The sequence below is a fragment of the Thermobia domestica genome, chromosome 16 (assembly GCF_964235325.1).
Source record: "Thermobia domestica chromosome 16, izTheDome1.hap1.1, whole genome shotgun sequence".
NCBI lineage: Eukaryota > Metazoa > Arthropoda > Insecta > Zygentoma > Lepismatidae > Thermobia > Thermobia domestica.
Window position 1 is genome coordinate 70,514,419 of NC_137469.1, and position 25,246 is coordinate 70,539,664.

The following is a 25,246-nucleotide window of genomic DNA, read 5'->3' on the forward strand; positions in this document are numbered from 1 at the left end:
TTGTGTCTTGTGTAGAAGAATGATTTTAAAAAATGCAAGTGCATAATGAAAATGATGGATTATAATGAAAATTTGGTGCAAGTCCTAGTTGGCAAGTAGAGGGAAAACTAATGAAAATTTCCAAGGAATTCAATATTGTCCACCAACAACATGATCTAGGAAGAAAACCACGAATCTTTCCGATTAGAAGGCAGCACTCCACCTACTACTGTGCCATCGCGCGTACACTGAGAAAAATCCGTTCTCCGGACAGTGTTATATTGTACGTACAAATTTACGGAATCCTCTTGCTTACTACAGAAATCAGTACGGACATACGTTATCCGTATGCTACATAGGCACTTCCCTTAAATGTTACATCATGCAGTTGCAGGATGTCTGACATCTAACAGTCATGTATGTTACCTTCGTTAGCCATATGTTATATACGTCCATTTGTATGTGAGATCCTAACCGCCTATATTGTTCCATACGGAACGTACGTACAGATAGAACACTTATACAGAAAGTATTAGAAAACATGCGTTTTCAGTTATACTTCAGCTGTACGTTAAGTTCAAAAACTACAGGATTTACAAATGTAACATACGATTTTACGTACGCCACATACATTTTTTCCCAGTGTAAATATGGACAATATTACTGGTTTTGGCAACAGTGAGAGACATGCAGGGCGGTAAATCAAATCGCAAGTTCCAAATGGAACAAAAGAATGGACAACCGGAAAGATAAGTGACACAGCGATTTATTCGAGGACGATCAACAGACTGTAATATTGTTCACGCTGTGTTACGAGAACAAAGAATACTATCACTATTAAACAGTGAAAAATGTTAGTGATTGTTAATACAACAAAGATTAATACACATTAACAAATGTGGTGTCTATTAACAAAACTAACATCCAATAAATTCTACTACTACTATTACTAGAGATAAAGATGGTGTTATGAGCACCCATTTTGTTTGTTTATATTTAAAAAAAAAAAAAACTTAAGTTTTAAGTTTCTCGCTCAAATTTTTCTGAAAACTTTTTAATTACAATATTTTACAAAACTACTGTTAAAATATAAATAATTTTGAGCAACTTTAAGAATGTGAATAATAATAATAATAATAATAATAATAATAATAATAATAATAATAATAATAATAATAATAATAATAATAATAATAATAATAATAACAACTCTAGAGCCTATGGAACGCGTAGATTCGATGTCACGTTCGCAGAAGCTCTTAACTGACTTCTATCCTTTGCCAACCGGGTCCAGTTTTTATTTTGTATTCATATTTCTGCGAGATCCATCTTAATATTGTCCTAGGTTTTCCTAATGATCGTTTCCCGGCTGGATTTCCAGTTAAAATTTTAAAAGCGTTCCTACTTTCTTCTATCCTGGCTACATGACCTGTCCACCTGAGCCTCCTAGACTTCATGACCCTAACAATGTTTGGTAAACGGTATAAATTATGCAGTTGCTCGTTATGAAGTTTCCACCATTCCCAATTCCCATTTCTCTTGTGTCCGAATATTCGTCTAAAGATTGTATTCTGGAATTGCGTTCTTCCCTCAGAGTAAGCGACATTGTTTCGCAACCATACAGAACAACAGGAATGATTATCGTTTTATTTTTTTAAGCTTCAAATTCCTTGTTAGAATTCGCGAAGACAAAAGATTTTGAACTGTATCCACTTTGTAGAAAGTATTATTTGATATTTTGATACATCCATAATTTGCAGCATTACGATCTCGGTGAGTATTTAGTTCTCTCCGCATTTACTTCTAAACCCACTTCTCTGCAAGCGTTTAATAAGACCTCTGCATTTCTTTCTATTGTTCTCCTATCAGATTTACATCAGCATACGCCATAAACTGGGGAATAGTATACCATTCAGCTCTAGGCCCTGGTTGCTATCTTTGATTTTCCTTATAGCGTACTTCAGAATAAAGTTGAACAATAATGGCGAAAAGGCAGTTTCTTATTTCAGTCCATTCTCAACGTGTAAACTTGTGGACAAGAATTTTCCTACTGGACTTTACTTTGGAATTAATTTAAACAGATATTCATTAATCTAACTAGCTTTATTCGGTATTCCAAATTCTGTAAAAAAAAAGTTGTACAATGTTTCCCCCCTAACCGAGTGCTATAGGCCTTTCTAAAATGAATAAATAATTGATGTACCGGGGTATTGTATTTCCATTTCTTTTCGAGTATTTGTTAAATGCTAAATATCTGGTCGATAGTTGATCTATTTCGCCTAAATCCGCACAGATAATCTCAAATAATTTCATCTCTATGTGAGATCAATCTTGCTAACACAATTTTTAAGAGGATTGTGTAGGATATTGATAGATATAGTTATTACAATCGAGTGCAAATCTGAACAAGAACGTTATGGTAACGAAATGTTATTAAACTAATTGTAACAGTTCAATTCAATACAGTGAATGCGTATATGTATATATGTCACCGCCAGATTGAAAATGGTGTATGAAAAGACATTGAAAGGGCTCATAATAGCACCTTAATCTCTACTACTACTACTACTACTACTACTACTACTAATAATAATAATAATAATAATAATAATAATAATAATAATAATAATAATAATAATAATAATAATAATAATAATAATAATAAAACTATGATACACTCCAAACTATAAATCTAATATCAAAACCGGAAGTGATAGATCGATCATATTCGCTTTTAATAGCAAGATATAGTCTGTGGTAGAATTTAATCTTATTCTTTTGTGGTTGAATCCATGTAAAAACAATCTCGCAATTGAACTCGTCCCCCCCCCCCAAAAAAAAATCGAAACATTTTACCCTTTTTTCTCTATGGGAATTCAACATTGAAACCAAACGTGATTACACCCACCTATTTATATTTCAATAAAGTCAGAAGACGGATAGGAAACACACTCTTTGAGAAGAATACAAATAATTTTTAAAAATTCTCTCTCTCTCTCTCTCTCTCTCTCTTTTTTTTTTTTAAGTTTACATCCCACGTTTATACTGCGAGGTTGAGGAAAACTGTCATGATGATAATGAACGAAAATGGTGAAATGAAAAAGTGAGAGAAAACGGGAGAACACCGAGAAATTCCATGCAAATGGTGTTTATCACCACAAAGCCCATTTGTCGAAAATTGGGATCGAACCAGGGATCTCACACACCAGACCTGAGAGCTCTACCACTAATTCACAGCGCCTCCTTATATTTTTCTCTATGGTAATCCAATAGTGAAGCCGGAAGTATCTATACCACTTTCGGTTAACAGACGGATCAGGATGCACATGGAATCTTGACGTGGGTATCCACATATGTGCAGTATATTAGTATACTCTCAAGCTTCTCCAGCATAGTTTCGAAGTACAATAATAATAATAATAATAATAATAATAATAATAATAATAATAATAATAATAATAATAATAATAATAATAATAATAATAATAACTATATTTATGGATGAATATTTAATCATCAGTATGACTCACATTAGTAAACCTCTTTCTACGGGCTTTCTGCCACTGCAGATGCTTGCAGTACGGGGAGGATAGGACAAAGAATACTTTAAGCGACTTTTTAGAAAAAAAACTAAAAACACAGAATATACATAAAAGAACAAACATTACCCGCAATATGAAGTTCGCAGTAGAAACTATATGGTCTATTGTGAAGTATTGCTATTCAGATTCTGTACTATTGATTTTTTTCTCAAGGAAAGAATTATACAACTACACATAAGAAGTAAAGAACTGTCATCTATATAGATGTATAATTTTCCTTTACTTGGATATTCTGGTAAAGAAAGGAAATTTAAATAAACTTAAAGTAACGAGTAATCCTTACCACATGAATGTAATGGATATTCCGTTCTTGGTTATATATATATATATATATATATATATATATATATATATATATATATATATATATATATATATATATATATATATATATATATATCGATATATGTCTCAACATTTAATGGCGCCATTGTTTATACGTAAATTAGTACTACTGTTGACTGTTGGCATTGAAAATAAACAGACATTTGTTTTTATATACTGTATTCGAATAGGTATTGAACACATTACGTACTCGTTGAATGAATAAATCTTTTGAATCCAGTATTTTGATACCCAATATTGAATTAGGTCGTCTGCACCAATACATGAAATTAAAGAAACACACAAACAAACAGATATTGTGTTTCAGTGACCGCTCTCATTTCGTAACCAATAATTTACAGGATATATAAGAAGAGAAAAACAGAAATCCGTGTTACTATGACGTCATCGTCCGATTTCACAGAGCATTTGTATACTGTATTTCTATTGTTAAAAGGAAAAAGAAAGATCTATGCTATTGTGGTATCTTGATTTGCTTTATCTTATTTCGTAACGCAGTAGCTATCACCGATATCTGATCATCAGCCTTACGTGGTATATTAAGTCCAAAACATATTTATGCAGTTACTTTTGCAACTATAAATAAGTACGTCTTAATTACAGTATCTTAAGCAAGCGAGTGGTTATGTCTGCGCTTTCTGACCAGTTATCCTAAGTTCAATGTCTGGTAAGGACAAATCTCGACTACTGCCACAGATAGTGGGTCTAACAATATGAAACGGTAGACTAGCCAATCGGTCCTGGGTTCGATTCCCGGTGGGGGCACTCAGTCGAAAAAAGTGTAACAGATTTTTTAGACCAGCCATCCTGAGTGAGGTTTTCCTCGGTTTTCCTCATTCATACCAAGAAAATGCCGGGATGGTACCTAATATACAGTGAGCAAAATAAGTATTCGTCCGGCCAGAACTGAAATGTTTGTAAGCATATAATTTGCATTCAGCTCAATAGTAAAAGGAAGAGCGAAATACAGATATTTCATTACACTACATTTATATATACCAAACATAGAAATGAAGTTATTTCATATTCAAAGCATACGAAAACGTACAAATAAAATGAACTAAACATATTTCACGCCAAAAAAGTATTCGTCTACTAAGAAATACTATTCATCTGCAATAGCTTGGGTTGTTGTATCCCAACTTTTAATACATTATGGGTTCTCCTTTTCGCCGTATGACCTCCTACAACCTCCTTGGCATTGATCTAACTAGATTTTCTGTTGTTACGCTGTTAATTTTCCTCCATTTTATCAACAATTCTTTTTAAAGATCAGTCTTATTTGAAATATGGTGTTTTCGTATGTTTGTTTCCAGAGAGTGCCATAGATGCTCAATTAGACTTATGTCCGGTGATCGTGGAAGGGTTTCCATCTACTTCGAAGTATTGTATAAGAGCCATAGCTTCGTATTCAGCGCAGTGTGTTTCGGGTCGTTATCTTGGATGAATATGTCATCCCCTGCTAGGCCCATTTGCTCAACACTCGTGAGAAGATGTGTCTTCAGGATGTTGATATATGTTGTGTGATCCATTATTCTTACAACGAAACAATTTTCCAACCCCGTACGCACTCATGCACCCCACACAAGTACTGAGCCGCCCCCTATACTTCACTGTAGCTGTAAGATTATTTTCCTCAAGTTCACAATTCTTCTTCCTTTATACCAGAACTTGTCCATCTGATTGGAACAAATGAAATGTGCCTTTATCAGTGAAAGAAACCTTTTTCAGAAGTCGAATATATCATTTCTGTGTGACATTGCATACTCCTGGCCCTTCTTTCTGTTGATTTTTCTGATATATGGATTTCTGTGGGCTATTCGGGCTCAATATCCAGCTTCATGGAAGACGTTTCTCACGGTTTGAACTGACACTTTCTTTGGAGACTCTTGTTCGAGCTCCGCAGCTATGACTGGTGCACCGACTTCGAATTTTTCTTAAGTTTACGTACGATGAGACGTGTATCTTGCTGCGTTAGTTGTGATGGACGCCCAGATCTCGACAGATTCTTGTATGTTTTTGTCTTTTTCAACTTATATATGAAGCCTTTAATGGTGGTAATAGGCCGACCAATCAGAGGGGTCTGTCACTGTTCTCACTAAACGATTTGCTCTTACCAAAATATCGTGTCTACCTTCGTCTTTCCTTTTCACTTGTTTCTTTTGACTTCCGGCCCATTTCGTCCTCCCCTGGTTGCTTTACGTTCGTTGTTGACTCCAATAGCAGCAGCACACACACTCTTTGACTACAGTTCACCAATTGACACAAGCGTTTGCAGCTATAGTACCCAAAGACACGCGTTACGAGCAATGTGTTGCTTCAAGTATATATACAAGACGAATACTTTTTTGGCAATAAATGTGACGTCTCTCTTCTTTATTGTAACGTGTAGAAAACGAAAGACAAAGTTTCACTTGTTTCTTCCTTTATTTTATGCTGGGAAATATAGACAAACCTATGAGCATATTATTGTGCGATAGAGTTTTCTTTCCTTTAATATATGAGACGATTTATATTGTGTGCGCTTCGAGACGAATACTTTTTTTGCTCACTGTACATGGCCCGGGCCTCTTCTTTCTTTCCCTTTCTTGGTAGTGTGATCGCGAAGGGACGTCATCCCTCATACCTGATGGGTTAACATGGCCATAGATGGCGAGAGTCAGAAATCTAAAATCCTATTCCTAAGGTAGACTAGCTAACTATGCTAAGGGATAGCGTTTATAGTATTTAGGAAGGCTAGGCGCTTCGATTTTCCTTTAAGCGCTGTTAGCAAATGAGAGATTGTGGTGCTGCCACGTTTTTGTACGAATTCACCCCTGTATCGTTAACTTCTTTACCTGTTTGTACTGTAGTGGATCTTCCACACCCCATTATCAATGGCAACGTCGCGTCATAACCTTTGCTTGACTCACCTAGCTCACACGTCATGGATTGTGTCTCATGCTTTACCAATGTTGGCCCTACGTTGTAATTGGCCGCTTTGCCAAATAATTTCCAACCAACTCGATTATTAACGTCCGAAGAAAGGAAAATTATTATTGGGAATGTGAGGACGAAACTATTGAATAAATGACGGCAAATTGTTGGTTGGCCAACAGACATTTTAAGCTACGGTGGGACAATGTATTTTTCAACTTTACTATTGCAAATTACCAATTTCTAACTATTCCAACCATTAGCCTACGTAAAACCTATCACCAAGTGTGCTGCTAGGGATGTGAATGCAACAAGGATCCTACGTTAAACTGTAGGTTCCGTATCACATAACACTAATAGATTCATTGAAACACATTGTTAAATTTCAAACGAATAAACTAGTTTCCGAATATTGGGTATAGTTTTGTTTTTTAAAAAAAGGAAACTACCTCATTTTAGAAGACCATATTCTAGCAACCACATGAAGGAATTTTAACATTAATTCACTTGGTTAAAGATTTATATTTGCTTCATCCAGTTCTGTTTATCGGTAAGGATGCAGATCTTTTGAACTCCCTTCTGGCTACATGATTAGTATATGCGTACTTGACGTAGTAGATCCACTCCCGATTCCCGGTGGAAACACATGTAGTACCACTCTCAAGTTAAGCTGTGGGTCTACGTCTTACATAGCCACGGTGCTGAAAGGAACGTTTAACTCCAATCAAACCAACCAACACGCAGTTTTTCAAAGAGAGTTGGACAAGCAGGTTTCTCTGAACCACGCCATATGTGCAAAATGTACATATATTAAGAAAACGTAAAATGTATTAAAGGAAGTTAAATATACATTATCTAAGGTGATAATATGCGGCATTTTGATTGATTAAGGCATTTTCAATATATGATGCAAGATTTGAACCGATCCTTAATTCAAAATCTAATTACTTCCTATCCTCCTTCGTTTTAGTGGTAAATGTCCATTATTAGCCATAGGTGAAATGTTTTGTTGCGATTATTTAAGTATCTTTGCAACTGTATGCATTTCACAGCTTAATCAGTTAGCATGATCTTTACATTCACCTTGACCGATTCACGGGACAAGAGAGGTCATTTAAATGTGCTATTGACTGGTCAACACTGTGAAGTGACGAAATGGAGCCTTCGTGAGCGACTAAGCATACCTAAGGTTAACATAAATAGCAATATGATTCTTATGAAGCGGAATTCGTACATTCTCCGCAACGGAATCGAAGGTCTTCATTATCAGTACTCGGTAGAATTGAAAGTGCATATATCTGGTATGCTATTATACAAAAGAAATAAAAAATTTTCACTGATGCAATAAGAGAAATTTACCATGTATATATATATATATATATATATATATATATATATATATATATATATATATATATATATTGGAAATTACTTTTTCTTTTCTTGTTTAGAGTTTCACAAATTATGCCAATCCAACAGCGACTGTTCACCATGACCATAATAAGTATTCTGCTAGATATCTTGTTGGCAGGTATCTTACTCTGATTTCAGAAGTTCCTCTGTTGACCTTTGTTTTGAAGTAGGATTCGTTCTCTTTTTCAGTGTAAATCAACCATAATCTGATTCTTTTAGTCCCTTGTGTTCTGACACAGTTTCTATAACATTCCTAATATTTTATTCTAAAATAATGTTTTAAATAATCTCTCTTCCTTCTTCTTACGAATATCCACTATTGTCTCTCTTTCACTAATCATTGTTAGCGCTCCGTTATCGGTTTAGAGGTTCACCTAGCTAATCTTCTCGATTCTTCTCTATATTCACTTTTCTATCGTTTCGAGACGTGTTCTTAATTCTTACATGGGGGCACGGTGGTTTTGTAGTAGAGAGCTTACCTCTGGTGCGTAGGGTCTCTGATTCGATCCCCGGCCATGTAAATTTGTGGTGGACAACATCGTGTCTGTGGGTTTTCTCTAAGTACTCACTTCCTCCCACATTCTCATTCCACTAATTATTCCATTATCATTCACTTGCATTAATCATCGTCTCCCTTAACCTAAAAGGGCATAATCGTGGAATGTTAAAAGTGAAAGATCCACTCTTTCATAATGTTTATATTTCTGTTCCGAATCCTGTACTAACACATTTTAAATACTTTATTTGAACAGTTTTTAATAATTTAAAATATATTACGCCAAGTTCTTTCCCTTATAGATCTTAAATCAGAACCGTCATTTAGGAGGAGCAGTAGAGGAATTGTCTTCTGAGTTATACGTTGAATTGATTTTGAGTTTAACGTCCCGTGCAGCAGCAAGGCTATATGAGAGAGTTATACATATATGGGAAAAATAAACATTTACCATACTAAAATACAAATACAAAAATCGCGCGTGTTCAGAACTGACTTGAATCTTGATAAAATTCTGTGTACGCCACTCAAGGGCGCCGATTTCTCTGTAAATTTGGGGAGGGGGCATTCAGATGAAAAGGTATATATATATATATATATATATATATATATATATATATATATATATATATATATATATATATATATATATATATATATAAAGATTTTAAGACAAATTACACTCAAATTATGTCAAATATTGTATACTCATAAATACAATAGGGGCCCACATGAGCTTAGGGGGGTCTGGGCCCCTCGGCCCCCCAAGATCGGCGCCCTTGACGCCACCCCTACCATTAATATACGGAAATAAAATAAATTTATTCTCCAAACATTTGAATTTTGTTGCCTTGCAAATATGTGTAGGATGTTAAAAAATCCTCAAATAGAGACAGATAATAATTTTAATTACTGAAATACAGTTTGCTTACCTTTAGGCATTCCGCAGGGCCCTTTCGTCCTACTGTTGTCCAAAAAATCCAAATCATATTTCCTCGCTGGTGGGAACGTTAACGCCACATGAGCTACCGTAACACCACACACTGTCAATAGCACTAATAATAAAACAACGGTCCTATGTTCATCCATTGTTATTTGTTTCTATATATACAATTTTATTTGTTTGTTTATTTATTAGTTATTTATGACGACACACGTCGTACGTCACACTCAAACAAGTCACTCACTAACTAATCCATGAAAAATACTCTTCGTTCTACGACAAACGAAAGATCTTCAAGGAATCTGTAAAAGAAATAAGAAACAAGTTATTAACAATGCTGTTGTAATATTAAACTTAACATTTACTATAAATACGATAAGTCCTAAAAACATCTATCTATTTAAATGCTACAATATCAATTAAAAACGCCTGAGTTCCAACCTATAACTTTGGCTTTCAAATCTTTCATTTACGCTTATATGTGATTTCACGTTTAACAAAGACAAATATTTTAAGTGTGTGTACTTTAAATAAGTATTTTTAATAGATCTTTATCATAAAGTTTATGTTTTAAAATTATTGTTCAAAGCATTTGTATTTTAATAAGCCTTCTCCAAAATCAATACAAATGAATCGTACTGCCATTTCTGGAGTTCTTTTAGACTATATCGTTGCGGACGTTTATATATTTGTGGCCAATTCTTTCAACAATGAAATCTCGGAAACTACAGGCTCGAGAAAGACGACGTTTTCACTGATCGATTGCAAATTTTGTGTAGATTGTCCAGTTTTAATTGAATATTTTAAAAAAAACATGGCCATTATTTATTACATTTTTAAGGGTACACTGGAAGTGTTGAAATTAAAAAAAAAAAAACTGAAGCTTCATATCCTACGCATTATACATTTCAACACCACACAGTTGTATATTGGGGTTGTATATGTCTTAGGCGTTTGTTTCATGGCCAAATAATAATAAAAAAGGAAGGATAGCCATTTCTCCAGTCTAACAAGTAAGATGAATATTGAGTATTTTTGAGTGCTTTACCCAATGAACACCATATATAACTGACAGTATAATTAATTGTATATGTATGTATTTGCTTAATACATACTGCATAAAAGAAGAAAGAAAAAAGAATACATGAATTAGAAACTCCAACCGGAAGTAGACTGAAATCTTGCAAACGGTGAAAGATATTGAGAGAAAATAATCGAAAAAATCTTCCCTTTATGAAACCCCTTGCCGATTTTTTAAATCAAGACGTCATTTTACTTGTGTCTGTAAAAGGACATGTACAGATGTTGTGAGGAATGGCTAGGAGATACATGCTCATATGCGAATGATGCGCTGTGTAGAGAGCGCAGGTTTAGCTAGTCTATATATTAAAATGCTAGGTTTATATGTTTGTCTCCAATCCTTTCGACAATGAGATCTCGAAAACTACAAATGTTAGAAACGGACCGTTTTCGCTGCTCGATTCCAAATTTTGCGCAGATTGTCCAGTACTCATTCAAATTTTCAAAAACCGTGTCGTTATTGGTTTATTCAACAATTTAGAGGTCATTTTGAGCCCTTAAGATTAACATTGTTGCAGATCGAAACTACGGTGTTAGGCAACCAGTACAGAAGTTTCGTATTGCGGGTTGACGGACATTGTAGGCGCTTTGCTTAAATATGAATGGCAACTTCAAAGGCTTCAAGAGAGACAATGAGGCATACTCGGACTAATAGGGATTAATTAGAAAAAGCATATTTCTATTTGATATCGTGTTACTTCTACAAATTTGCTACAAACTCACTCCAAAATCTATACATATCAATGCACTTCCTTTGTGAGTCTCCTACCCTTTACTTGTGTGAGTACGAGACAGACACACAGTGGAAAGGAGATTCATGGTCATAACAGAACGATGCGCTGCGTAGACAGCGTAGGTTCAGCTAGTCTATATATTAAAATTCTAAGTTTATATGTTTGTCTCCAATCCTTTCGACAATGAGATCTCGAAAACCACAAGTGCTAGAAACGTGCCGTTTTCACTGGTCGATTCTAAATTTTGTGCAGATTGTCCAGTTCTAATTGTATATTTAAAAGCGTGTACGTTACTTCTTTACTATATTTTTTAAGGGTACACTGGAAATGTTGAAACTTTTAAAAAGTAAAGCATCATATCCTATGAATTATACATTCCAACACAACACTGTTGTACATTGGAGTTGTATATTACACAGGCTTTTGTTTCATGGCCAAATCATAATGAAAAACGAAGGATAACCATTTCTCCAGGCTAAGATGAATTTTTATTGTTTGGAGTGTTTTGACAATGAACACCATATATCACTGATATAATCAATTGTGTATGTAATGTATTTGTTTATTACATATTTCATACAAGAAGTCAGAAAACACTGATCATACATGAATTGGAAATTCCAACCTGAAGTAGGCTCAATCTTGACACGGTGCGAGATATTGAAAATAATCGAAAGAATCTCCCCTTTATGGTACCCCTTGCAGACTTTTATCAAGACGTATTTCACTTGTGTCTGTAAAGGGACATGTAGAAATGTTGTGAGGAAGGACAAGGAGATTCATTCTTACTTATATGCGAATAATACGCTGTGTAGAGAGCGCAGGTTCAGCTAGTCTATACATTAAAATGCTAAGTTTATGTTTGTCTCCAATCCTTTCGACAATAAGATCTCAAATACCACAAGTGCTAGAAGCCTGCCGTTTTCACTGGTCGATTCCAAATTTTGAGTAGATTGTCCAGTACTAATTGAATATTTAAAAAATATATATGGCCGTTATTTCTTTATTACGTTTTTAAGGGGTAAACAGGAAGTGTTGAAATTTAAAAAAAAAATCATATCCTACGAGTTATACATTCCAATACAACATGGTTGTATACAGGGGTTGTATATCTCTCCGGCGTTTGTTACATGGCCAAATGATAATGAAAAACGAAGGATGACCATTTCTCAAGTCTAAGATGAATGTTCATTGTTTGAGGTGTTTTGCCCAATGAACACCATATGTCACTGACATTATAATTAATTGTGTATGTAATGTATTTCCTTATTACATACTGCATGCAAAAAGAAAGAAAACACTGATCATACATGAATTCCAACCGGAAGTAGGCTCAAATCTTGCAAACCGTGCGAGATATTGAGGAAATAATCGAAAAAATATCCCCTTTATGGTATTCCTTGCTGACTTTTATAAGACGTCTTTCACTTATGTTTGTAAAGGGACTCCATTCATACCCAACGTGAATGATGCGCTGCGTAGAGAGTGCAAGTTCAGCTAGTTTTAACTTAAAATACTTATAATTTTTTTGTATGCAAAAAATAGAACATTCGGCAAGTTTTCTAGCAATGAAAATTTATTTTTTCCTATGTGACCTCCCTCAAGAGTCGCTGCCCATCTGGGCCCAAGGCTTCCTAATAGTCGTTTACCGATTGGATTTCCAGTTAAAACTTTGAAATCTTTCCTACTTTTCTTCCATTCTGGCTACATGTCCTGCCCACTTGAGTCTCCTAGATTTGATGACCCTAACAATGTTTGGTAAAAGATATAAATTATGTAGTTCCTCGTTATTAAGTTTCCGCCATTCTTTATTCTCGTTCCTCTTTGGTCCGAATGTTTGTCTCAGGATTTTATTCTCAAATATTTTTAATCTGAGTTCTTCCCTCAGAATAAGGGACCATGCTTCGCAACCATACAGAGCAACAGGCATGATTATTTGTTTTATATATTTTAAGCTTCAAATTCCTCGACAGAATTCGCGATCAAAAAAGATTTTGAACTGAATAAAACAAGGACAGGGCTACATGATTTAAACTACTTTTTCGCTTCAAGATACCATTTGGTCGAACTTCCCTAATCCCACTGATGAGATTAGAATTTAATCTCAGTATCTAGCGTCTCATGAAGTTCAAATAATTACATTTCAGCGATATGACACTGACATACTTATATGATAATATTTAGTTCTTTTGTTAACACATACAGAACTAGCAACAAGTCTACGTGCTTGAAAAAGCATTCTTATGGAGCAGAAAAAAATACATAATTATTTTTTGTTCAGTATTCTTTTTATAATATTAAAACAAGAATGTCTTTAACACCTTCACGCAGCTATGCGGGTCCGCACGTGCTTGGGGTTTCAGCGCACACGGATTTCTGCTTACCAAAAAGATGTAATGTAGGTCGTCCAACAAGGACACAAAGCTTACACTTAAAAAAAGAAAAGAAAATTCTTAACGAAACCAATCGCTTTTTGATGGAAAAATTTCCGCATCAACAATTTTATGACAAGATATAAAGAAAAGAAGAGAAGGAAAGAAAGATAAAACAAACGAAAGAAAAAGGGGGACTAATACTTATCCTATGAAGGATCTTTTTATAAGCCAGGGAAACGCAAAAAACTAAACAAAAGTACTTTTGTATATTCAAGGAATATTTACTTTTTCCCTCAATGTATTCAAGGATAATTTTTTTTATGTAATTCCTACTATCGGCTGAAAAATGTATATCTAAATGATAGTAGGACTGGAAGAGAAAAAGCTAAGCATAAAGAAACACATACACTCACCAAAAGAATTCAAATTTGATTTGAATTTTTTACTCATCCTTTAACCTTTATTATTCCAATATTTTATTTTCATTTAATTTAATATTGCATTACGTAATTATTTAAGTTTAATACCCATTTGGGCACAAGTATAATTATCTATGCGCATATACCAAAATTACACTGTATTGATCTGGAATAGTGGTTTCGAATCTTGTTTACCTAGCACCCCCTTCATAAACCCTGCATACTTCACGCCTCTCTCCTTTCAAGACGAAGATAAAATTGTCAAACATGAAGCGTCATCATAAGTTTACTATAAACTTTCAAAAATATAAAAATAATAGCTTCAATTGTTTTTGACATTAAAAAACTGGGGGTCTAGGCCAACGCTATTCAACTTTTTTTTCTTGCGTACCCCTAGACACATTTCACCATCAATTTGTGTACCCCTGAAGCTGTTTAAAAGAAATTAAATGGAAATTACCTTATTAAACTTAATACACATGTTCTGTTGATTAAAAAGGGGGAGAAATAGAGACCCAGCAAAAGGATAATCAGTGTGTCAATCAAAAACCTATTTAAAGGAGGATAAAGTGTACATCCAAAAAAAAATTAACATGGGAAATTTCAAAACGTATGGAAGACATCTAGTTCACTGAGGGGGATTTCCCCCTCATCCTCCCTGATAATTCGTAAACTGAGGACAATGTTAAAAATTCAAAAACTAAAAGTGACTGTAGAACAAATCTGTTAAGGAGATGACTGAGCTTGTTTCGATAACGTCAACTCCTCGATTCTTGGTCGAATTTTCGAGAGCGTGAGAATCAGAGCTGATTCTGGATTCAAGCAATGTCTGTAGCCTACTTCGTTTTTATTGATGTTAACGCAGAGAAACCGTTGTAAAGAAAAAAAAAAAAGATTTGAGATTCACGGTTTTAATCTAAAGACCACGGTACGGAATGTGAATATACATTGACTTGATTTCAACTGTGAGAACGTCATACAGATAATATATTTTAAAACATCTCAGCAAATTTAATCTAAGTACACACATAGTTTCAAACCGTACAGACGAAACGAAGAAAGACCTCTTTGTACCCGATTAGAAAATGCATAAATAAAGCAATATATATATATATATATATATATATATATATATATATATATATATATATATGAGTGGTCCGGGCGAACATAATGTTAAGCGCCACTTCCGGTGAAATTGAAATAAAATGAAATATTTTGAGTTTTACGTCCCACGGTTATGCCGGTTAGGCTAAAGGAGACGGTGATTATGAGAAATGAATGAAATGGTGGATAATTTAATTTGGCAGGAGAACGTTGTTTGATATGTGTTATTGCATTGAATTGCATGGGAATATTGAACCTTCTTTCCCACTTTACTCGAAAGTTAGAAAATGTAGCATACCATTATGTTTCCAATATATATATATATATATATATATACAGCATTTAAAATACGAGCTTGAAACACGATCATGTCTGTCCAGAAAATAATATCAATGCCAAGAAAACTAGACTTACAATAGTATTAATAATGAACAATTTCCGCATTGGTATGCGAGACAGTTTACCATACAGTTTCCATTTAGGGAAAACGAGAAACATTCTTTATATGCTACGTTCGTATCATAAATTTGCAAGTAGTACACCATGGTTACGTAATATTTGAATACAAGTAAGATTGCGTATGTATTATTATTATTTTCAAGTTGAATTAATAAAAAATCCTTTTGACTTTCGAAGCTTGCTTGATCTTGCGTAACTGTTTTGAATTCATCATAAAGTATATGCGGTAAGAATATGATTTCAGCAATTCTGATGACTGTTTCTGATTTTTTTTTTCTTTTTTAATGCGTCTCAACTCCTTTCTCTCAATTCAAGTGTTTTCAGTAGTAAAGAAACATGCTATCTCATTCGTTATCTGCTGCAACATTTCTTGATATTTCGTTCTTGAGCTACTGAGTTCTTCTTGATTACATAGGGTCTGTCAAAAAAAAAATGTACACTCACACACACACTTTAATGAAAGAGAATTTTGTATTGTGTGTTAAGGGTAAATTTAATTATACACCACAAACTTACCACATACTATTACAATAAATCATACACATATTATAGTTTTTTACACCTGTTCCTGTGGCGATGTTGCATACTCTTCTAAAACCATAGCCGAAGAAGCAGGACTTGTAGCCGTACGATAGAATCTTCCCTTGTGCTCATCAAAAATAGTAGTATCATGCGTCTCAAACTTGTCACAGAGCTGCGTAACTGTGGTGCTTGTGTAAGAGGTTCTGTGTTTCAAACTCGTGCTTCCAATGATAGTGATTGAATTTCACCGACGTCATCAAATTCACTACAGCGAAATTAAACTACCGCTAATTTTAGAGTTTTTCTGTAATATCTTCAAAACAAATAAAAAATATTCGAAAGACAGAAAAGTAGTGAACTAGACAATACGATTTTTCATGTGATACCTTTATCACAATTCACCAATCTGCTTTTGGTATGCCGCTATTTACAGAACCCGCGAAAAATGCTAAATCTATCTACAGTTGCAAATCGAAAGCAGATAGATGAGTTGTGATAACGGTATCATATGCAAAATCGTATTCTCTAGTTCACTACGTTTCTGTTTTTCAAATAATTTTATTTGTTTTGAAGATATTACAGAAAAACTCTAAAATTAGCGGTAGTTTAATTTCGCTGTAGTGAAAACCCTTAAATATAACTTTCAAGTAGTCTTCTGTTCCTCAAATGCCAAGCATGCACCAGTGATTTTGTTCCATTACAATACATGTTACAGTCACGAGAATACCGACATCTGTTGAGAAAACACCATAGCCTACTACATATTGTAACGATAATTCAATTGAATTTGGATTACAATATGCAGATATTACCTATTAAATTGTGTATACATTTTTTTTAATGAACTCTACATATGAAAGGGAGGCACTGTGGCTCAGTAGGTAGAGTGATTATCTCTGGTGCGCAGGATCCTTGGTTCCATTCTCAGTCAAGTACGTTTGTAATGGAAACATATTTTCCATAGATTTTCTCGGATGATTCCGTTTTCTCCCCCTTTATCATCCCACCAATTCTTCCATCATCGTTCACTTGCCTTAATCATCGTCTCCTTTAGCCTAAAGGGCATAATCGTGGGACGTTAAAGTGAAATATTTAATTTCATATTCATTTCTGTATGTGAAACAAAATAAATCAACATACTAGGTTATACTTTCATAGTATTATTTAGTTTCTTAATCTCTCTTTCCAGCATATATCATGCACGTTTAAACATAGACTTTTCACATGCAGAAGTACAATATAATACAAAGTATTTACCCACTTATCTCAGTAAGGAGGAAATACATAGATTTACGCCCAACTGAAGTATTCTTTACGAATAAAAAACATGCCATAAATACGGTAAGCAGGGCCGGATCCAGGATTGTCTGAGGGAAGGGGGGTGCACCGAAAACTACCAAAATAATCAATCACACTGAAACTCTTCAAAGTTACATGTGACAATATTCTTTACCCCTGACAACACTGATGCATAGAACGGAGGAAAATATTTTAAAGAGGGTCGCAAGTGCTATGCAGGAAAAAAAATGTTCTCTCTTCCTGGCTTCTGTTTTCTTCTCTACTTGACAATTGTTATATAGTTTTGTTTGGTGAATCCTTTTCTTTCAACCTTTAGAAAATCGACTTAAACTATTGCTTTTGCAAAGTTTTGCTTTCTTTTAAGCCCCAAACGAAAACATGATGACAGAAATTTTCGGAAAGGGTTGCTATTTTCACTGATCGCTTCTCATTTTGGATAGTGTATATTTACAACGAAGGAGGATGCACGTACACCTTTGCATCCTGCCGGCCTGCCCTAAATCCGGCGCTGACGGTAAGTACAAAATCTACAATATAAAATGTGATATGTCTCTAATTATAAGAAATAAATTATATTTTTTTCTTTCTTCCCAGGTATTCCCGTGACTGAAAGATCTTTGTTAAGGTACCCACCACTTATCTTTAATTAGAAAACAATTTAATTAGAACCCAATGAAAAACGTAAAAATTTAAAAAGTATTTATACTATATACAGAACTGTATTCGGATATGTACTGTATTTGGGTGAAATTGTGTCAAACTTGAAAAATTGACAGATAATACCAAATGGAAATAGTTTTGACTACTAACTCGTATCTGCTAAAGCCTCGTTAGGGTTCTCGTTGAAGTTGCCTACCAGTGGGCAATACGTCTTACCACTCATTGTCATATTCAAGTAAAGTTCCTGAAATGTCTGGCAACCCGCTATGCGTACCTCTATAACTGGTTGCCTAACTCAAAGGCAGCGTTTACTGCAATAGACTTTCTGTTACATGGGATTTACGTACGGTAGTTAAAACATCTAATGGTAACAGATCCAAGAACTTTTCCAAATAATGAGTACGTGGCCTCACAACGTCACAAGGATACTCTACTACTGGAAGTCAACCTGAGCATTACGCTCCTGCTCATATAGCCTCGGTGCTGGAAAGCGGTTAGACTTCAACCAATCTATCGTACTTAGGTACGATTTGTATCGAGCACACAATTGTATTCTTAATCCCTCTAAAGCCTTTTGCTATAAAGTTACGTGTTCTAATCATGTTACCTACTAGTATAAGTGGAAAGTATTGATCGTGTTATGCATAATGGAATTAAACGCCATTTTCATAATTTTACGAAAACTGTACATACTGTAAAAAGTTTGGTGTCCAACAGCAACATAGCCATCAGGTAAAGTCAAATAATGTCTCTTACGAAGAGGTAATATTTTCTGCTCATTTGGTTTTTGAGTAACATTTTAATCCGCATCAAAAACCGGCCGTCGCATTTACTTGGATCTTTTAATTTCGGTGCTTAGTTCGTTTCTACGTAACATGGTACAATTATTTTGTAAGCAGTCTAACGAATCAACTTTGGTGCTACGGCTGGCCAAATGTCTTTCTCTGGCATTATCTCTTGTTTTTTTTTTTTTTTTTAATACCAGAATTTACCAGCTATTAATTCAAGCAACTTTTTAATAGCTTCATGATGATTGATTTGATTTGATTTTCAATTTGGCGTTCCTTTCAGCAGCAAGACTATATGGGATGTGGACCTACAACTTAATGTGGAATACGAACCACATGATATCCTTCCGGGAATCGAATACAGATCTCCGACGCCAAAGGCGCGTACGGTAATTGCTTAGCCACAAAGAAGCTCGTGCCGTAGACAGAATTTGAACCTGTGTAGACTCTTTATTTGGTCATAGACGACGGAGCTCCATGATGCTATATCAACAGTGCAGACCAGGAATCAAACCTGTCACCACGTGCAACAGAGACATAAGTGTTAACTTCTCAGCTACCCAGAAGCACTTGTGAATACTAAGCTAATTTCTAAAGTGTTAACAATAAAACTAAATGCTAAATATGAACTTGCAGATATGAATACAGAAAAAAAAGGAATGGTAGATGAATGAACACAATGGAAAAAGTAAAAACCAGAAACATATTGTATTGTTTGTCAATCAATTGAGGTTAAAAGAAGGATAGAGAGAAATGTAAAGTAGAACATTTAACTTTTAAAGATACAATCCTCACCAAACACACACAAAAACAAAAAAGAATGAAAACACTTATATTTCAATGTAATGTACTGCATGTAATAATAATATGAACAAAGAAAGAAATGTAGATACATTAGTTATATATATATATTGAGGCTTTCACAGACTAACACGCCCTCTTCCTGGTACACTCTATCCGTAACAACTTCATCAATAGTTTTACCATATTCTGTGGTAGTAGTATTTATCAGTATTTTTTTCTTTTCTGTTTTCCATTGTTCACTTAGTTCAACAGCACAGAGAAGGTGATTGAATTCTCACTCTTTTAAGTTCTTCAATTCTTTCTGTACTTTGATGATCTCCTTTTTTATTTATTTTTTTCTTCTTCTTTTGCATAATTCTGACCTCAATCCCATGAACCGTGAACATTTGTTTCTGTGCATAAATTAACCAAAAGGAAAAAAAAGAGAGAATAAAGTGTGGGTAAAAAAAACAAACAAGTGATTTTGTTATTTTCACACCACCCGTACAACGTCCTCAAGGACAAGAGCGCGGTTTGTCAATTATAATATACGTCATCTAAAGTAGCTGACACTATCAGATTCATTGCTGCAGAAATAAAAAAAAAAGCTGGCTCTGTGCAAAGTCACTTCAATCAGAAGTGTAATTTTCCTAAAATTCTGCTTTATACTATTCCTAATTTTTTCTTAGCCTACCTGGAAGTCTCTTACACATAGCCTTCCACACTACACGAATTGTATGCATCCAGTGCATAACGCATGCTTTCTTCTTTCTTTTTCTTTTCTGATCAAAGTTGGGCACCAAATTTTGTGATATTACAGCCAACATTGTAATCAAGCGTAAGGATTATTCTCAATAATTTCAGAAAGATAGCTAATCTTTAAAATAACAATTCTAACATAACACACGAAAATCAACTTTAAAAAAAGAAACACGTAAAAATAAACAAAAGAATATTAACAAAATTAGTAAAACAAACTGATAACTTGTAGATAGTTGTAACGACACGCTTTCAGCGGTGCATTACACATTTATCTTGCTAATATAATATTCTATAGAAAAATAATTTACTGTATCGTTTATCGATAATAATTAATTTGAATCAAGTGCTAAAATTTGGTCGTTTTAAGTTGCAACTCTCTAGAACAATGTTTCCCAATCCAGGAACATGATAAGCTAGCAAAGGGAGCACAAGCTACCAAAAGATGTGTTGTGTAAGTTAGAGGTTATGGGAAAATTAGTAATGGGAGTTATTCAATACATATCCACCTGAAATCGAACAAAAAAGAATTGCCCTAAAAGGTATAACATCATAAGCTGTAGTTTATATCGAACATCATGCACCATTATCTGTGGCTATCTGGGTGACCTAACAATATTCAAACATGACAAATTTTTGCTTAGGGCCTCTGCTTTACAATGGACCAAGGAAACTCCAGTTCTATATTTGAAAGCTAAAATCCAAGCTAATGTATTGGTTTCAACCAAGTATATTTGAGCCTTAAGCGTACTTCACTCTTTTATACTATTTGAAGTGACCAAATGTCTATACTACTTCATAAACATATTTCATTAAGCACCCACAAGGGCACAAGTTACTCTATTTCATTTATATTCATATTTGATTGATTGAAAGAAAAAAAACAGTACACAAACGAAATGTTAAAGTCGAAAGAACATATAATTAGACACATGGAAGCGAAAGAGTGTGACAGGGTATCCAAAAGAAATCAAGGTAAACTAGCACTAGATATCACGATTTTTGCTAAGGGATGTTTAAAGAAATCGTTTAATTACCAGAACACACGTGAAGTGAAATAATAATATGAGTCGATCTGTAGTAAAAACTACACGTCGCAGTTTTTCCTTAAGGAATATCACTTATTCCATAGCAGATAATATCGTGACAAGTACTTAAAAAAAAAAAAAAAAAAAAAAGACATAATGTAAAATTTAGGTGGGAGTCAATACAAAAAAATGTTCATGCTATTCTGTTACTTGGAGCTGGAGTTATTAATGCGTATGAATAAATTTGTAGCTGAATTTAGTTCGTTTCGCGACGTGTAGAAAACCTTAAGAACAAGTATTGGAAAGGGGATTCTATATTCACATTAGCTTCGAATTACCAACACTATATAAACTATTTCTATATAATTGAGATTTACATTACATTATAATTGCAATTTACATACGACATCACCGATATGAGATGCGAATTTTATTTCTTGACTAGGAACACAAACTTAAAATGTTGTTAAAATCTTTATCTAGATTACGAAGTAGGAATCGAAGAAAATGACGGTACATCATACCGCTATGTACGCTGCCAGAAAAACATTATATTCATATATAGTGCACTGTAACTGTATAAAAATATATTCTGCATTATATCTGTTGGTTCTGAGGGAAATGTTTGCTGGGTTGCAAAATCTTCGAAGTACTTTTGCGATGCCATTCAGAAATGAATACTCTGAACTACTTTTTTTTAGTTTAACGTCCCACGTTTATGCACCAAGACTAAGACAGACGGTAATGATAAAATAAATGGATAATAGTGGTGGAGCAATGAAAGTGAGATGTAATCGACATATTCATATTTAATTGAAAATAAATTTTTCTCTTTAATTTAGGTAAATACCAAATATAGACTCCAGATCAATGTACTCAAGACACGTTTAGATATCTGATATAAGTTTAACTGAGTCAATACATATTTGCTTATGCTAAAACGATAAGTTTGATCCTTATGTAAGAAGTTCCGATAAATATAAAGATTTTTATTTTAAATTTCAGAATCTGGATTATTCAGTTTTTGAAATTACATGTACTAATATAAATTATGGGTCCCATACAGCTCACATAATTTGAAATGCGACTCATATTTCGAAACATTAAAAACCACTACCTTATTAAATCAATGTGGCGAAAATCTAGCAAAATGGTCAGTTGTCGTGTTGTGTCAAATGCTAACATGACCATAACTCCAGTTGAATCTACAGCAGCAGTAGGATTTTAAATTATGCTTGAGAGGGAGGAGGGGAAAAGATTCTCCACTGACAAGTTTTACGGGTTTTCCTACATTATTATACTAATCTACAGTAGAACCTCTCTAATCCGTCAATTTTGGGACTGGGGGTATGGTCGGAGCACCAAAAGGTCGGATTATCAGAAAATATAGAAAAATACGGAATTACAGTAAAAACAAATGGACAACAAGGACTAAAAACTGCACAGTACAGCACAGAAAACATGCACAACGAAAGAAACGATACAAGAGATGACGAAGCACTAAAGCGAATATGCGGTAGCACAAGGAAACAACAATGCCACGACGGCAGTAAATGACAATGAGTCTCGTGAGTCACCGATGAGTCAGGACAAATTCGGATCGAGAACGGTTGGATTAACCGGAGTGGCGGACCAGCCGAGGGCGGACGAGAGGGGTTCTACTGTATATATATTTCTCAAACTAAAGGAGGGCATTCGCGCCCCGCCCTCCCCAAATGACGCCTCTGATCTGAAGCCATATTATATCTTTATTAGCATATATATTTTTTCTTTCTCAACCTTAATTGAAGTTTTATATCTTCAGATGCAGACCTAAGTTGCTGCCACCTATAGCATTGAGTTTTGTTATAATCGCTTTATAATATAAAAATATTAACATAAATACTGGTGAAAACTATGAAAAATGGCGGATGAAGCATATCATTTAGGTAAGCAAAACGATATGCTTTCAAAATGTCATTTGTTTAACTTCAACAACGTATGTGCCACTTCGTTTCAGTCATGTAACACTTTTCATTCATTGAAGGAAAACTATGAGCACTTCACGCTCACTGTTGCAAGCAAGCACCTGTGCTATATGAATACCTTTTTAAAAAATAAATAAATAAAAAAAAAGTATTCGTCGCGAAAAGGACGTACGCACACTAAATGAAAAGGATGACATTATGAATGAGCTGCCATGTAAAAGTGAAGATTTCTTACAACCTACGCATCTTTTTACCATATCAATACACAATGAGCACGAGTAGGAATTTCCCTCTTACTTGTATGAAAAAAAAAAAAAAAATCGTAGAATTCTAATGCTAATATTTTGTTTTGAACTACTAAGAACATAACAAGAGACAACAAAAGACCAATGATTAGCCCTTTTACATTTCGGCTTTTTAAAGGTAAATTATAGACTTTCAGTCTAGACTTGAAAAAAAACGAAGTAAAAAATTTTATTGGTTCTTTTTTAATCGAATAATGAAAACACTACTTTAGTTCATAAAAATAGGTACTAGAATTCCAAAGGGATAATTGTCACGTGTTCGTAAGTTCTTATCATTAAACTGGAAAATTTCAGAAAAAAGTCCCGATTTCACGCTCTGAAAATATGGTTCCTTTAATTATATCTTATTCTGAGAAGTTACATATTATTTCCTATGCTCTAATATTGTTCTAATCAAAAAGTACTTACTTCTGCATGATTACTTCTGCTTTAGTGGCAATTCACTTTAGAGTGAAACTTGAGCCACAAGAGCAAGGTTTAAAGTGGCTCGGGAGAAAACTGCATTTCATTCCGACAAATCAGTGTCTTGTCAGTGGCCCCGCGTAGCGTACTCGCTAACGTTCTCGCCTTCGGTGCAAGCGGTCCAGAGTTCGATTCCCGGTGGGGGCACTCGGTCGAAAAAGTGTAAAACTTTTTTTTTCAGGCCAGCCATCCTGAATGAGTATTTCTTGGCTTTTCCTCATTCACACCAGGCAAATGCCGGGGTGGTACCTACCTTATAGGTCCCAGGCCGCTTCCTTCCCTATCCCGGATAGTGTGCTCGCTGAGGGACGTGCCACATAGATGCCGAAAGCTCACAAATCTAAATCCTAAATTAGTGTCTTATCAGAACCCAGATCCTGTGCGATATTTGTCTTAGCAACATTTGGACGTTTCTTATAGTTTATTATTATCATTATTATTATATTTTGAGTTTATGTATCAAACTGCTCTTAATATGTTATATTACAACAAATATGGAATTTGCGTTCTTTATTAATTCCCATCATTGACTGCTTTCCGGTAAAATAACATGGTAGTACGCATACCAACTATTGATTGAAGTCGCTTTAACACTGTATAAGGGGAAATGTGTTTCGAGGTTGCTATAGTGACCGTGAGGACTTATGAAGTCTGGGCTCTACACAAATAATAGAACTACTTCATGGAGTTGACTCCTTCAGGACTCACACTTGAGAAAACGTGAAACAGCATAAGTGCAACAACAACGTTGCCGAGCTTGCAGGACATGGTAAACGAGCGAAAAAAGAAACTATATTCGTGTTATAGA

The 25,246-nt window shown here is 34.5% G+C and overlaps 1 protein-coding gene across 4 annotated transcripts in view; it reads right to left on the bottom strand.

The window, feature by feature from the left end:
- nahoda (DOMON-like domain-containing protein nahoda) overlaps positions 1–25,246 on the bottom strand; it is a 382,855-nt gene that overhangs the window by 296,518 nt on the left and 61,091 nt on the right. For all 4 annotated transcript variants that reach the window (XM_081742555.1, XM_081742552.1, XM_081742554.1 and 1 more), the window contains exon 2: positions 9,681–9,993. In XM_081742555.1, the coding sequence (XP_081598681.1) occupies positions 9,681–9,837 (157 nt within the window). In that variant the 5' untranslated portion in view covers positions 9,838–9,993. The remainder of the gene's footprint in view (positions 1–9,680; positions 9,994–25,246) is intronic.